Genomic DNA, 17053 nt, shown 5'->3' with positions numbered 1-17053 from the left:
GGGAAGAGAGGAAGGGAGGAGGGAGAGAATGAGAATCTTCTCACTTTAACTCTTTTGGGGGGCCGCCTCCGAACAAACGAAATAGCCTTCTCATCAGGCAGCTGTTTCTCCCTCACTCTCACTGGCACCCTTTGTTGTGAGGATTCTATCACATCTGGAATGGCAGGTCTTAAGGGGTGAGGGACGGGAAGCAGAGGGCCCATGGGCTGTAGCAGAGCACAAGAAAGGGAGAGAAAGCTCCCGGTTAGACTCATCAGCGGTGTGATGCTGCGCTAACCACAGGTCCTTCTCTTATCAAATTTGAAGTCATTTTCTTAGACTGCTCTGCTGGAATTGGAAGAGCAAAGGAAAGTCTGGTTGGCAGAGATATTAGGGCATCTTCGGAAGAACCATGATTCTGTCGCACCCAGAAGCCACAGACCACCAACAGGAGAATCTCGGGAATATATTTTGTTTATCACCAAACACCAATCATCAATCAAATGCCCATCATTTTCGTGGTTCCATTTACCACTAATTGACTATGTTTCCCTTCACTCACCTCAGAGCTAATCTGGCTGAGCTAATGGCACTATCTACCCTTTGTGAAAATCATAAAGATCTCTTTACCCAGCACTTCCCATGGTAGCATCTTCAAGCACCTAAAAGGCACTATCCAGAAGAAGCTCTGAAGGGAGTAGATGGCTTATTACCAGCTTCACCACAAATCTGGAGGGAGATATGAGAGGTTTTTGAACCTTTACCACTAGACCATATAAATCTCAAGATTTCTTCCTGTCTTGGCAGGAAATACACAGTCGGTGAATAAGCCTTCAGTTCAGTTCTGGGACTTTAGTTCTTCCTAACTGCCTCGTCCAGTAAAAAGTATCAGCACCTCAAGGGAAATAACGCTCTCCTATTTTGCTTTCCTGAGACATTAGCGGCTGAGACTAATGTTGGAATCGACCTGTTGCTCATCACGCTGGAAAGCTACCGGGGCCCAGCTCTACCACTTACTAGCCATGTGATCTCAGACAAATCACATCCCTTCTTTTGGCCTCAGTTTTCTCACCTCTCTAATGGGACAGTAGTCCCTATATTATAGTCATCATGGGGCTTGTGAGATGAAGTGAAAATTAATATAGTCCATCAAATCCAGCAAAGAACTCCATCACTCACTATTTCCATGTTTTGTGGTACCCAGTTTTGTAAGAACAACTTCTCTGCTCAAATTCTTCCTTCAGCCTGAGCTCTGGATGAAGTCTATATGCATTTACCCTAGGATGGAAACCAGACCAGGATTCCAGATCAAAGCATAATGCTTGCTGTCCAAATGACAGGAACCCAAGGATAGAATCTGCTCTCAATTCCAGAGAGAGACTGACACTTCCATCTTCCTCTGCCCTTCCCTGAAGAATCTGCCAACATGATTTTGTTGTCTCATCAGTTACATACCTAGAAATCCACAAAAGTGCATCAATACATAAATATCATCCAAACATACATACACACATATCACCACATCTCAAAAAACAAAACCCTGGTGGTATCTGGGGTAAAAGGCATAGGAGTCCATTATGAGACCCGGCCCCCAAATCCAGCTCTGCCACTTTACTATCTTTGTGACTCTGGACAACTCTGAGCCTCAATTTCTTCATTTGTAAAACGGAAATCATAATCCACCCATAATGTCTCCCACAAGATTGTGGGGAAAGTCCTTGAAAGGCTTTAGAATGGTACAGAAACATGTGCTACTTATTCAGAAAGATTAATCTGAGTTCTCTCTTCTAGATCTCAGAAACCAAATAACGAGGACTTCGAGAAACCTTCAATAAATTCTCCTGTATATTCACAAGTGGGAAAGAGAAACAACTCTGAGGTACCACCTCCACAAAAATGAGATTGGCTAATATGACAGAAAAAGGAAATGACAAATGTCGGAGGGGATATAGGAAAATGGGGACCCTAACAAACTGTTCATGGAGCTGTGAACTGATCCAACCACTCTGAAGAGCAATTTGGAACTATTCCCAGAGAGCTTTCAAACTGTGCATACCCTTTGATCCAGCAGTGTTATTACCAGGCTTATATCCCAAAGAGATCTTAAAGGAAGGAAAGGGACCCACATGTGCAAAAATGTTTGTAGCAGTCCTTTTTTGTGGTGTCAAAGAATTTGAAATTAAGGGAATGCCCATCAATTGAGGAATGACTGAACAAATGACATATGAATATAATGGAATACTATTGTTTTCTTCTATAAGAAATGATGAGCAGGCAGATTTCTTTTTTTTTAATAGCTTTTTGTTGACAGAACATATGCATGGGTAGTTTTTCAACATCGACCTTTGCACTCACTTCTGTTCCAACTTTTCCCTTCCTTCCTTCCACCCCCTCCCCCAGATGGCAGGCAATCTTATACACGTTAAACATGTTAAAGTATATCCTAGATACAGTACATGTGTACATATTTATACAGTTCTCTTGTTGCACAAGAAAAATCGGATTCAGAAGGTAAAAATAACCTGGGAAGAAAAACAAAAACGCAAGCAGCCCACATTTGTTTCCCAGTGTTCTTCGCTGGGTGTAGCTGGTTCTGTTCATCACTGATCAATTGGAACTGAATTGTATCCTCTCATTACCAAAGATAGCCACTTCCATCAGAATTGATCATCATATGGTATTGTTGTGGAAGTGTATAATGATCTCCTGGTTCTGCTCATTTCACTTAGCATCAGTTCATGTAGGTCTCTCAGCCTCTCTGAAATCATCCTGCTGGTCGTTTCTTACAGAACAATAATATTCCATAATATTCATATACCACAATTTATTCAGCCATTCTCCAATGGATGGGCATCCATTCAGTTTCCAGTTCCTAGCCACTAAGAAAAGGGCAGCCACAAACATTTGTGCACATATGGGTCCCTTTGCCTCCTTTAAGATCTCTTTGAGATATAAACCCAATAGTAACACTGCTGGATCAAAGGATATGCACAGTTTGATAACTTTTTGGGCATAATTCCAGATTGCTCTCCAGAATGGCTGGATTCGTTCACCACCCCACCAACAATGCATCGGGTCCCAGTTTTCCTGCATCCCCTCCAACATTTGTCATTATCTTTTCCTGGTGTGTAGTGGTATCTCAGAGTTGTCTTACTTTGCATTTCTCTGATCAATAGTGATTTGGAGCACCTTTTCATATGGCTAGAAATAGTTTCTATTTCTTCAACTGAAAATTGTCTGTTCACATCCTTGGACCATTTATCAATTGGAGAATGGCTTGATTTCTTATAAATTAGAGTCAATTCTCTATATATTTTAGAAATGAGGCCTTTATCAGAACCTTTAACTGTAAAAATGTTTTCCCAGTTTATTGCTTCCCTTCTAATCTTGTCTGAGCAGGCAGATTTCAGGAAAAACCTGGAAAGACTTATATAAACTGATGCTGAGTAAAGTGAGCAGAATCAGGAGAATATTGAACACAGTAACAATAAGATTGTGTGATGATCAATTATGATTGACTTAGTTCTTCTTAGCAATACAGTGATCCAAGACAATTTCAAAAGACTTGTGACAGAAAATGTCATTCACATCCAGAGAAAGAACTATGGAGATTGAATGCAGATCGAAGTATACTATTTTCACTTAAATTTTATGTTGTTTTCTTTCTTTCTCATGATTTCCCCCCTTTTTCCTGATTTTTCTTTCCCAACAGGACTAATATGGATATATATTTAACATGATCGTACACGTATAACCGCTATCAGATTGCTTGTTGTCTGGGGGAGGAGAAAGGGAAGGGAGGGAGTGGCGGAACTCAAAATCTTACAAGAATGAATTTTTGAAAGCAACTTTTACATGTAATTGGGGGGAAATTAAATATTGAAGTAAAAAAATTTTAAAAGGAAGAAGGAAATAGTAGATCACTCCAGTATCTCTGCCAAGAAAACTCCAATGCCAATAGGGTTCAATCAGACATGACTGAAAAAAAAAAAAGATTCAACAATGACAACAACAAAAGAAACCACAGACCTTAGAATCTCAGAGTTGGAAGGATCTTAGATGTAATCTAAACCCATACATGAACAGGAATTTCCTCCAGACCTCCCTACTTGAACACCCCCAGTGACAGGGAACCCTGCTTACTGGAGTGGCCCGCTCTGATTTATGTTAGGAGGGCTGTCCTCACCGAGAGCCCAAATCAGCTTCTCTTCAACTAGTCCTGACTCCTGAGGCCAGAAAAAACAAGACAAATCTTTTCTTCAAATGACAGTCTCTTCAAGTACTGTGCTTAAAGGCAGGATCATGCCTTCCACCCCAACCCTGTCTCTCCAACTAAGCACACCCAATTCTTTCAGTCTATAATGTGCTTCCTATTCCCCTCACCCTCTGAGACACCTTTCTCTGAATGCAATCTGCCACATGAATGGCCAGGTAAAGCTGGACACTATGGTTCTAGTAATGCGCCCTAAGAATTCTCATATACCCCTCTATAGTCTCATCCTGCTAGATCCAGTTCTCACCTTTTCCCACTTTGCTCATCTTTTACCCACTCCAATATTCTTCCACTCTGGAATTTGGAAAGGATCTGTGGGTAAATCTAAGGAGTACATAAACCTGGATGGAAAAAGACATTTTTCTCTTCATTAATCTCTAATTGAAATTTGGCATTTTCTTCAATTATAAATCTAGGCACTAAACCTTATTCTGAGAAGGGTCCCAAAGGCTTTCCCAAACTGACTGCAAAAGGTCAAAGACTGTTAAGAATCCTTGGACTAGAGGAAAGGGCTGGGAAAGAGAAAGAATAGAGACAATAGTAAAGACCTGGAGCCACTGTTTAGAGACACAGCCATTAGGGCCAGCCTAGCTCCAGGAGGAGTCCCTCTCCCCTTTCCTTTTATGTCTTCTTAGGAAAAACTGTGAAGCCCCTAGAGCAGGGACTCTGTTCCTTGTGTCACAGGTGCCTTGGCCAGAGGGTCTGGGGAAGCCTATGGACCCTTTCTAAGAATCATGCATAAAATATATAAGATTATAAAGGAAACATTATATTGAAATAAAGTTATCAAAAATTAAAAAAAAAAAAAAACAAAAAAACAAGTTGAGAATCCCGGGGCTAAGAACTTCTTCCTGAAAGGAAATAAAAAATCCTCCTCATGCATCTGAAGAGACCTTGATTCTGGTGCTCAGTGTAAACAGCTAAGATAAGGCTGGGCATGGGGCAGGAAAGCCTGAATTTGCATTGTGCCTTAGAAATCAGATGTATGATCTTGAGCAAGTTACATAAACTCTGTGTTTCAGTTTCCTTATTTGTACAGCAAGGGGCGGGGGCCTACTGGTCCCTGAAGCCCCTTCCAGCTCTAAATCTATGAATCTGAGAAATGATTACACCTTTGGGATCAATCTTTAAAAGGGGGCTGACATACAGCAAGAACACTAGAGACAGGGAGCCTGGACAGAAGGGCAGGGGGATGGCCATAGGCCCTGAGTTGGTTTCCTGGAGTGACGTTGCTAGAATTGAAGGAGAGGGGATAAGCAGGGCAGAGTAACAAAGGAATTCCAGGCCAAATGGAAGAGTTCTTGCACCAAGTCACCACTTAAGAAGCAACAAGATACTGAATCACAATGATAAGTCTAGACTTAAGTTTTTACTGGTTTTGTGGACTATGGAGGTTTGGGGGAAAGAAGTCTCTTGGTACCACTAGTTCTTTCCCCATCCAGGATAGGGCTATAAATCTAGAGGACTATAGAGGTATCTGGAAGGCAGAGACCTATCAGAAGGGGGTGTATTCTGACTAGCACCCCAAAATACTTTCCCCTTGTAGTAAGTCTGGAGAACTATATAGATCCCTGGAAGGCAGAAACCCACCAGAATAGTACTATAAGTCAGGAAAACCACATAGGTCTCTGGGTGGCAGAGATCCACCAAAGAGGGAGATGTACCAAAAAATATGAAAGCCTGTAAAGGTTTAGGGGGAGGCAGATACTAGTCCTTGGTGTTTTCTGTGAGGTGGAATCATACTCGTCCTTTATTCCAAATTTTGCTAGCTTAATTGCTTGTATGGGAACTGATCAGTCCTCCAAACATGAGCCCAAAAATGGTACCAAGAAAAATCCAGTGGAGGCATAAAACAAGCCAACTTCGAATATTTCCAGGTGAAAACGTGGACCCCAGAGATTATTAGAGAAAATTACCTAAGACCAAACCCATTCTGTATGAGCTCAGGGCTGCAGTTACATAGAAGTAGGCTGATAAGACTTACTTGAGTCATAAACTATCCCACTTGAACTTCATTCTGAAATCAAAGCAATAACATTAGACAAAGAGGACAACAGTAAATTATTCCGGAGAGCCACAGACCAAAGAAGTGGAGATGAAACATTGGGTGTGAAAAGGGGCCATTATTAAAAAGAGGTGTGATGATGTTAGTTTTCTGATCTGAATTATAGATACTCATGATCCTCACATGCAAAGGACCATAAGGAAAAAGTACAAGCACTAATATGAGACTCCTAGAATTTAAGAGACTTTAGAAGTCACCTAGTCCAATATGAGTCCTTTATAATGTCCTTTAAATAGACCTCCTGCTGCCACTGGAATAATGACTCTTCACACTGCTTTTGGGTTTACAAAATACTGCTCCCACAATAATGTTGTACAGTGAGGCCAATTATCACTTATTTTGCCAATAAGGAAACTGAGGCTTAGAGAAATAAAATGTCTTGGTCAGAAGTCTAAAGTTAGTCAGTGTCAGAGTAGATTCAAATCCAGACCACTGGATTACCAGCCCAGCCAGTGCTCTTTTTTCCCCCCACTGCCTCTTAGCAGCCAGGAGCTCACTAACTCAAAGGGCAAGTAGTTCAAACCCATCCACTGTTGAGTCCTTCTAATTGTTAGTTCTTTCTAATATTGACCTGAAATCTGCCTCCCTCTAATTTATACCAATGGCCTTAACTCTGCCCTCTAGCACTACACAGAATTAGTTTAATATCTCTTTAAGATGACAGCTCTTAATGTATTGGAAGATTCTGTCACCATCCACTCTATTTCCTCCTTTCGTCTTCTCTTTTCCAGGCTGAACCGTAGTCCTTGGTAGGTGATGGTTTTAAATCTCCTCACTAGCCTGATAATCTTCCTCTGGATAGGTTTCAGCTTATCAATGGCTACTGAAAGTTGATCCCCACAACCGAATGTAGTATTCCAAATGTAGTGTGAACGAGACCGGAATACTACATGCTCAAGAGCATGGTAGCTTTGGGGACTTTCAGATCCTAGATTGGACTTATACGGAATTTGAAGTCTAAAAATTTGAACCCTAAGATCACTAAGAAAAAAACCCCAACTATCTGAACTGTCATTAAGCCATGTCTCTTTAACCTACTACTTGGGCAAAATCTGAGCATAGGACTTTCTATTTAGCCCTGTTAAATATCAGCTTCATGTTTTTAGCCCACTGTTCTAACCATCAAATTCTGATTCCATGATTCAAAGCATTAGATATTTATGCCAGCTTCATGCCATCTACAAATCAATAAGCATGTCATTTATCCAAATCATCGATAAATACGTTAGACTTGACAAGGTTGAGGACTGATTATAGATACAATAGACTTGATTTTTTAGTTACAGTGTTGTCATTAAACCAGGTCCTTATCTACTTAATTATACTGTCATTCAACCCCTATCTCTCCAACTTGTCCACAAGAGTGTCAGGAGAGATTTGCTAAAATCCAGAGGTGCCAAATTCAGAGCATTCTCCTGATTTTGCATAATTTGTTCTTATGAACCCAGGATGGTTCCTAGTGATTACTGCTTTCCCTCTCAATGCTCTAAAACAATCTGTTTAATAATCCACTGGAGAATTTTGTCATGGATCGACATTAGGCTGACTTAGTCCAGAGCCTCCGAAATCCACCTTTATCCCTTTTTCGAAGATCAAAACAAAATTTGTTTCTCTCTCCATGATTCCTTCACAATTGTCAACATCTGTTTTGAGATGATATCTGTCCATTATTTCGGTACCCAGGAATGCTATTCATCTGGGTCTGCTCTTGAATTCACTCATTTTGAGCAGCAGGTATTCTCTTATTATCTCTCTCCTAATCATGTTTATTCTACCTTTTCCATTTTGAAGGTAACTCTCAAGAGGAAAGACAGAAGCAAATCTCGAGATGGCAAATTCACTCCATGACTGGCTGTCTGAGGTTCTAAACCCCAACTGCATCTCTCCTCCACAACAAGATCAGCCTAAGCTTCCCCCTAGAGCTCTTGACTTTATTTTAAAATAATCCTAAACTGTACCTTACATTAATATAAGGTTTACCAAGTACTTCACACGTATTATCTCATCTGAGCTTCACAGCAATCCTTGAAAGTAAGTGCCGCAAGCATAATTTTCTCCCTTTCACAGATGAGGAAAGCAAGGGTAAGAGAGGTAATGACTCCCCAGGTCACAAAGCTAGTAAATGACAAAGCCAGGACTCTACAAGGTGACTCATCCACTAGCCCTTGTTTAGTTCAAAGTCTCTAAGCCTCAAATTCTGATTCTTCCTCCCAACCCAAGGAATTTTTTTAACCCAAATATTTATTGAATGTTCAAAGCAGAGGGGTGTTATGATCATGGAAAATATTTATAATGCCCGTTCTTAGTTAAAAGAATCCCTTCTGTTTTGCTTTTTATTGTCCTAATTAATAATAAACATGGAAGCTATGTCCCTTGCCCCACCTCAAGATCTCTCTCTCTCTCTCTCTCTCTCTCTCTCTCTCTCTCTCTCTCTCTCTCTCACACACACACACACACACACACACACACACACACACACACACACACACACACTCTCCTCTGGTCTTTGTCCTATAAAGGAATCTCGAGCGTCCTTCCTTTCACTAACAGTGAAGATTCAGTGAGAAAGAAATTGGTTTCCATTTGGAATGATTCTAGACATTGAGACAGGAAGGATGGTGTTCATTACACCACCACCAAGCTATCACTATCCCACCCCACCTCCTGCCAGTATTCTCAGAGAACAACACTCTGATTCTGAAGAATAGCCTGTATATTTCCAGGTTGTGAATTTCCTGCATCGCTCTCTCAATGGTATCAAATCTCAGTCACAAAGGCAAGATTTTGAGCGGCTGAGACCAAGAGAAAGAGAGAGAGCATGATAGGAGGAAGAAAGTAGGAAAGGGGAAGGGCAATATACAGAAATTGAACAAGGGAAATAGGAAATCGATCAAGAGAAACAGGTAGAAAGAGTACAAAAAGACAAAAGAAACAGGGAAAGAAAAGAAAAATGAACACATTCCTACAGGCAATATTTACTTGTTCCTATTTTATTCTTTTCGGGTCGTTCCAATCAAAGGAATTAGGTCCACATGGCCAATTCTGGGACTACCCATTAGGCTTCGTTCCACCCTATCTAATCCCAAGTTCTCTATACCATGCTTCCTTCCCATTGGCATCTTTTCTATTTTTAAAATAGATTTCGAGAGGATGTTCCTCCTCCCCCCCACCCCCAGCTGAAAGCTGAGAAATCTCTCTCCGAATAGCAAATCTCCCTCATGCCTCAGGCCACATTCAGTCTTTCATATTCCCCACCCTCTTCCATCCAAAGCCCAAAGGACAGGATGTGGGTAGTTAAGGACCCTGAGCTGATCAAGAAAGCAGCTTCCTCTCACCTTCTGCCTTTGAGTCGGCACCGGCCCCAGACTCTATTTAAGCCACTACCCAACTATGACCTCCCTCAATATTGGGAACATTGCCCTAGGGAGTTTGGATCGGCTATGGGTGACTAATTTTCTCGAAACAAATTACATCCCAACACAGAAAGCATACATATATTAGCATGTCTACGTGCCCACACGGCATGTACTGTATGGACACATATGCACATATGTAAAGAATATAAACACATGTGTAGTGCTGTAATACAATGAGCATATATATACATGAATGTACAGTATATATAGAAGGTACCTGTATTAAGCATTAGGAAATGTCTAAATTCATACACTGCATAGACAGTGTATATACAGATACACATGCCCGGCTTTAATATATTCTATATGTATATATACATATACATATACACACTAAACATCATATACAAGTACAGACACATAAGCACACCTCTCTGCACACCAACAGGATATACAAGCTATTAGAGACACATTCTTGTCGGTATCTTCCCTCTCTAGTTTAAGCTTGCAAGCTGATTGGACGGAGATGGTGCTTTTCTCTTTTTCTCTGTTCTCTGTTCAGGCTGATACCCAAATCATGCTCAATGAAAGCTCTAAGCACAAGTGTGTACTTGATACATAACATGTACGTTAACAGCTCCTGTTCCTCAGTCTCTCCCTGTGGGGACCGAAATCTGAGGAGAAATGTGCAAAACAGAAGGAATTGTGTTCTTGCACTTTCCCACTCGACTGGGCACTTCCGAGGCAGAACACTGGGCATTCAAGGAAGCTCTGAGGTGGCTTATTATTATGTGCTCCTGGGCGTGTATATACTCAGCCTTCTGTCTCCTCACAAGTACCTACCGCCTATCAAGGCTGATAAAAACACGTAGCCTTGCCCCAAAGGGAAACTTGCTCTTTGTGGGTTAGAGCAAGGAGGAGTCGGTGTGTCCTTGTCATCCTGGCTAGCCCGTGTTTTTATTTATCACTTATTCTCATAGCTTCTTTCTCCCCTCTAGATAAGACGCCTTCCCCTGGTGGTTGGGTGACACTGTGTGTGTGTGTGTGTGTGTGTGTGTGTGTGTGTGTGTGTAAAAGGGGGGAGGGGTTGCTGGGAAATGAACTCGTTGCTATGCAACCATCCCCATCCTGCCCTGGTTTCCCATTTTCAATTGGACCTCTCTGTGCTCCCCAACCCTAAAGTGAACGTTCTTTAGTAAGGGCCCATTAATCCATGCCCATCCCAGACAATCCACGTGCCCGAGTGGTTCTATTTCAAGGCTCCTGCACAGATGCCCGGAATGATGTCCCCTTCTTCCACTCAGACGGTGGCATCCCATCCCACAACTTCTGCGGGATTCCTGATAAACTACACTAGAATTCTTGGCCATCACCCGTCCTCGCCACCACCCCCCAGTCGGGCCCAGTTTGACTCCCCTCCTCATCTCCTCCCCGGGAACTCCCCCGGTCTGGGCTCCTTACCTGAAGCATCACTTTGTACTGCTCCTCTGGCTTCTGGACCACACACATGTTACATCCCATGGTGCCAGCCGGGGTTTGAGGAGGGAGGCTGGGGGTGGCGGGCGGCGAGCAGGCGGCTCCCGGGCTCACTGGTCCAGCCGTGAGGCTGGTGGGGAGCCGGGGGCTCCCGGGCCGCCGGGCGGGGGGGCCATGGCGCGGCTCGGGGGCGGGGCCGCGCTCAGCAGGGGAGGGGGGCGCGCCCCTGGCCCCTCCTCCCAGGCGTGCTGCGCGGGCCGCAGCCCGGCCAGGGGGGCATGCTCCCCTGGCCCGCGCGGAGGGGCCGAGCGCGAGGAGAGGGGCTCGAGGGCCGAGGGAGGGAGGAAAGAAGGGAGGGAGGGAGGGAGGGCGGGTCGAGGCGAGTGTTGCCTAGCAACGGCCGCTCCCTCCCCAATTGAGCAAAAGGGCCTGAAGACTACCGGCTGTCAGGGGCCCTCCCGAGAGGGCTCCTGCCTGCGTCCGCCGACACCGCCTCGACCCGGCCCGGCTCTGTCCGGCTGGTCCCGCCAAGCAGCTGGAGGCGGAGGCGGAGGCGGAGGCGGCGACGGCGAAGGCAGCGTCTCCGACAGCCCCGCGCCTCGCCCGCGCTCCAGCCGCCTGGTCTCCCCCGCCCTCTCTCGCCTCCTCTCTCCCTGTCTGTAGGGTGCTTGCCAGCCGAGGGGGAGGGGGCGCAGCGCGCAGGCGCACTTCGCCGGACCCGGGTGGGGCGAGGAGAGCGAGGGGAGATAATGGGGTGGAGAAAGACACCTGGAGCCCCCTTCGACCTGGGTGGAGGCGGGGCTGCTCCCTCCTTCCGGCCTAGCTCTTACCCCCATTAGCGCTCACGCTCTGCCCTCGCCCATCCCGTAGAGCCCCAAGAGGCTTGAAGGGTTGGGTGGGGGTCTCTCAGTGCACCCACCCGAGTGAGCAAGTAAGACTTGGGGGAGAGGGCACCACCTCCCGAGCTGGATCGCTCGCGTTTTCTCCGCTCCCTGCTCCCCAGTTTCCTTTGCTGTCTTCTATGAAAGGGGTCTGGAAACTAGAGGAGTCAAGGGTCACTAGGAACCCTGGCTCTGCTCTCGCTCTGGGGTTCCCAGCGCCCCCAGCTATAATTGCTCCGTCTCAGCTTCTGTCGGTCGACATCTCTCTCCTCCCCTCTCTCTCGTGCCTTTCTTTCCGCTTCACTATAATTGCTCCTTCCCTCGACATCCCTGATTCATGGCCACGGCTGGTGGGTTGTCATTTTTTTCCTCCGAACCTGCATCTGCACGCTCCTTCCCACCTCGGCCCGTGGAGATAGGTAGACAGGGTAAGGATTCTCCCTCCCGTTTTTGGACGGACCGGCCCCCGTGATGGGTTTGGGAGAGAAAGCTCCAGCGCAACTCTAGACTTAGGGACTCGCCTTTACACGTAAGAAATGGAAGGCTCTTAAAATGGGAAGTAGCTTCCGGAGCAGTGGTCAGTCTGAGAACAATCCTTTTCAATGGAGCAATCACTTCACCGAACCCTAGAACGGCCTATCAAGCCTCCGAGAGATCCCAAAGGGACCTTAGGGGTTAATTCCTCAATACTCCCTTTCCTTGAGCGAATCCGAGGTCCGGCCTGAGCCATTTGAAAGTATTTTGGCCTTCCAGGCAGAAACGGAAAGATGGGTAATAGAGGTGACTCCATCCTTAGATGCTGTACAGCTGGACTTCTTAAATTCTTTCCACTCGAGAACCCTTTTTGCCTGAGTAATTTTTAAGTGACCCTGAGTATATAGGAATATAAAATAGATATCTAAATCAAACATTTACTGAAAAAAATCATAATTTTGCGATTCCCCACATTCTATTACATGACCTCACATGGGGTCGAAAAGCACCGTTTTACGCAGCTTTTATGAAAAGAAACAAAAGCTGAGATGGCCTTAGTTCTAGCTCTGCCTTTGACACGAATTTATTGTGTTATCCCCAGTTTCCATCTCTGTAAAATGGACAAAATGGCTTTCTGGGGGAGGCCCTTTCTAGCTCTAAATCCTGTGAGTCAGTCTCTTCCCTTCTCTGGAACTATTTTCTTTTTTAAATAGTATTTTAGTTTTCCAAATACATGTAACGATAGTTTTCAACATTCATTTTTGTAAGACTTTGTGTTCCACCCGGGGAAAGAACTCTGGGAGATGACTAGGAACCACTACATAGAATTCCCAATCCCTCTATTTCTGTCTGCCTGTGTTTTTGATTTCCTTCACAGGCTAATTGGACACTATTTCAAAGTCCGATTCTTTTTGTACAGCAAAATAACTGTATGGACATGTATTCTTATATTGTATTTAATTTATACTTTAACATGTATTGGTCAACTTGCCATCTAGGGGAGGGGGGGAAGGAGGGGAAAAATTGGAACAAAGGGTTTGGCAATTGTCAATGCTGCAAAATTACCCATGCATATAACTTGTAAATAGTTATAATAAAAATATAATCAATCAATTAATTAATTAATTAAAAAGTGAATACAGAAAAAAAAAAGACTTTGTATTCCAAATTTTTCTCCCTCCTTCCCTTCCCTTCCCCCTCCACAAGATAGTCAGCAGATATAGGTTAAACATGTGCAATCTTTTTAAACATATTTCCGTATTTGTCATGTTGTGCAAGAAAAATCAGACCCAAAGGGTAAACAACCACACAGATTTCTTTTCAATAAAACGAGAGGGTTTTGCCTTCTTACGGAAAAGTGTAGATGCAACCCATAGAAAGAAACATTTTGGACATCACCACCTCTTGGAATTGATAGAGGAATCTTTTTTTGATTTTAATATGGGGGGCAGGGAGACAAGGTTAATAATTCCCTCTGAAAGAGGGCCATTGAAATGTTTTTAAAATACAGAGAACAAAAGGAAGAAGCACAGACAAGTAAGACAATTTTGAAAGTAAAGCATGGACTTTAGTATATTTGTTTTTAAGCTAGTGTTTTGGAATGAAGATTCACACTTTCATATACAAACTTCTTTTTCTTCTCTGACTATTTAAATCCAGAATAAAAAAATAAATTCATTAAGCGAAGTAAAAGGTGAGGGTTGGACTAGTTAGCTTCCAATATCCCATCCATCTCAAAATCCATGGTTCTGGGAATCCAGCTCCCAATCTCATCATCCCATGAGTCTATAAAAGGCACTTCTAATTGTCCTTCCCACTGTATTTTATTTCTCTGTATTATATTGTGATAAACCCTAGAAGAGCATACGTAATTCTCCACCATAAAACATCATTGGAAGAATATTGCTTAAAAGAGGAGCCTTTATTTCAGGGCAGTTTCTCCAAAGGTAATCCAGCTGGGTTTTTTTTCCCGTTCAATTCTGGACCCAATTCACTGTTTATCTGCACTGTCTGTCTAAGGCACCACCAGCTGCATTGGTTTTCCATCCTAGTTACTGAACTATGGAGGTGTGCACAGGGGGCAGAATAAACTAAGCTTAACTTAGCACCAGCTAAGAACTGGGCCCCAGAGGCATCAGAAAAGGATCAGAGAAGGGACTTTTAGAGTCTAACCAAGTGATTTGCTCCAAGTCACCACAATAAACTGCAGAACTGGGATATGAAGCAAGTTCCTCTGGTGCCATCATTCTACTCAGACGGACTATGTGTTCCCTTGGATACTTATGTGATGTCAAGAGATCTAGCAGAAAGCCTACAACACATCAGATATACCACAGACAGGATGTAGACATAGCCATATCTTAAAACAATCTCCTTTGTTCTCTTTCTTTATTCCAGACTTTCCCTTCTCTGCATCAAGGTCAGCTCCTTTACTTTTACCCTTGAACCCAATGGATTCGATTATTATCTCTGTGCTAATAATTCTCACATCAATTTATCCAGCCCTAACCTCTCTCCTCTCACATCTCCAACAGACTCTTAGACATCTCAAACTGTATATCCTGTACCAATACTAAACTCAACATATCCAAAACTGAACTTAGCGTTTTCCCCAAATCCTCCTCTTTTTCTACTTTCCCTATTACTCTAGTAGTAGGGAGCACTACTATCCTCCCAGTCATCCAAGCTTACAACCTAGATGTCAACTTTGACTTCTCCTTCCCCATATTTAATCAGTGGTCAACTTCTGTTGTTTTTACCTTCATAATGCCTCTCAATTATGTCTCATTCACTCCCCTGATGCCGCCACTACCAATGGTGCAAGTTCTCATTATCTCAAGCCTGAACTGTTTTAATAGCTTCTGGTAGGTCTATTTGCCACAAGGCTCTCCCCACTATTGCAATAGTTGCTGGTGGGGCTGTCTGCCACAAGGCTCTTCCCATGCTAGTCCATACTCCATTCAGCTGTTAAATTGATCTTCCTAAGGCACAGGTCTAACCATGGAATGAGGCACCCTTATTCAATCATCTCTAGTGGCTCCCTATTGTCTCCAAAATCCAATATAAAATCCTTGGGCACAAGGCCTTACATAATCTGACCTTCTTTTATCTTTGCAGTCTTATTATGGCTTCACTTATTGCCTCCATTTTTTCTCCTCTCCCTTTTATGCCCCTTACAAAGTAGTTGACTTCATCACTCAATTAAAATTGCTCTGTTCAAAGTAATCAGTGATTTTTAAATTGCCAGATCCGAGGGCCTTTTTTAAACTATTCATCTTTCTCTATTCCTCTTTAGTATTACACTGTTGACTACCCTCTATTCTTAGATACTCTCTTTTGGTGGTTTTCATGACACTTTTCTCACATGATTTTCCTACCTGACTGTTTGCTGAATCATAATCCATATCCTACTCCCTAATTTTGGCTGTGCCTCAACATTTTGTCCTGGGCCTTCCCCTCTCTTTTGAAGACCTCATCAGCTCCCATACCATCTCTGTATAAATAATTGCAAGTCCTAAATACATCCAGCCCTCGTCTCTCTTGAAATCCAATTCTGTATGAACAGTCACTTTTTGGACATTTCAAGCTCACTATCCTGCAGGCATTTCATATCTCCCCCAGAACTCAATCTCTTCCCCTTTCCCCTAAAATCCACTTATGCACCACCATCCTTGCCATCCCTCGGGTTCACAACCTCAGCATCATCCTTATCTCTTCATTCTCACCCCGCCACATGTCCAGCCCATTGGCAAGTCTATCTCCACAACATTTCTTGCTTTCTTTTCCTTTTTTCTATTTACACAGCCATAACTCTAATTCAGGCCCTCCTCATTTCTTGCTTGGACTATTTTAAGAGCCTCCTTGATGGTATTCTTATTTCCAGTCCCTTTTTTCTTCAATCCTCCATAGGGCTGTCTAAGTGACTTTCCAAAAGCGCAGATCAGTGTCATCTTCCTCCTCAATAAATTCTAATGGTTCCCTATTGCCCATAGGATCAAACAAAATCCTCTGTTTGGTATTTCAAACAGTTTAGATGCTAGCCCCAAACCCACCATTCCAGGCTTTTTACACAAAATACTCTCATTCGTGCATTCCAGTGAGCTGGCCTTCCTCACACACAGCATTCATTCTGTCTTCTGTCTTAAGGCCTTCTCACGATTCTTATTCCATGTCACCTCCCACTAAAGACTTCTGTTTTCTCTAGCTTCTTGTGTTTCCCTCCACAAAGTTCCCTTGCATTTATTGTGTATAATAGGGTATGTGTATGCAGTTTGCATCTATTTCTGTGATCTTTCCCAGTAGAATGTAAGTTTCTTGAGGACAGAGGCTATTTCATTTTCATCTAGCATGCAAGAAGAACTTATGTTTGATGACTTGACCTCTATCCCCAGTACCCAGTAGTACATCTGGCCCATAGCATCAATTTAAATGTTTGTTGATTGATTGAGTGCCAAGAGTAGAATAAAATAAAAAAGTAAATGAGTCTATACTGGTGGAGGAAATACCAGCCAACCCCCACCCCAACCAATGAAAACCAAGGTCCCTTGAA

At 43.3% G+C, this 17053-nt stretch overlaps 1 protein-coding gene across 2 annotated transcripts in view; it reads right to left on the bottom strand.

Moving 5' to 3' along the window:
* Positions 1 to 11224, bottom strand: part of PDZD4 (PDZ domain containing 4) — a 31187-nt gene extending 19963 nt beyond the window's left edge. Inside the window, exon 1 of one of the 2 annotated variants that reach the window (XM_051968157.1) lies at positions 11135 to 11224. In XM_051968157.1, the coding sequence (XP_051824117.1) occupies positions 11135 to 11194 (60 nt within the window). In that variant the 5' untranslated portion in view covers positions 11195 to 11224. The remainder of the gene's footprint in view (positions 1 to 11134) is intronic. The other variant, XM_051968156.1, reaches the window with a different exon arrangement.
* Positions 11225 to 17053: the final 5829 nt, after the last annotated feature.

Source organism: Antechinus flavipes, chromosome X (assembly GCF_016432865.1).
Source record: "Antechinus flavipes isolate AdamAnt ecotype Samford, QLD, Australia chromosome X, AdamAnt_v2, whole genome shotgun sequence".
Taxonomy (NCBI): domain Eukaryota; kingdom Metazoa; phylum Chordata; class Mammalia; order Dasyuromorphia; family Dasyuridae; genus Antechinus; species Antechinus flavipes.
This window is presented reverse-complemented; position numbering and strand designations above follow the sequence as displayed.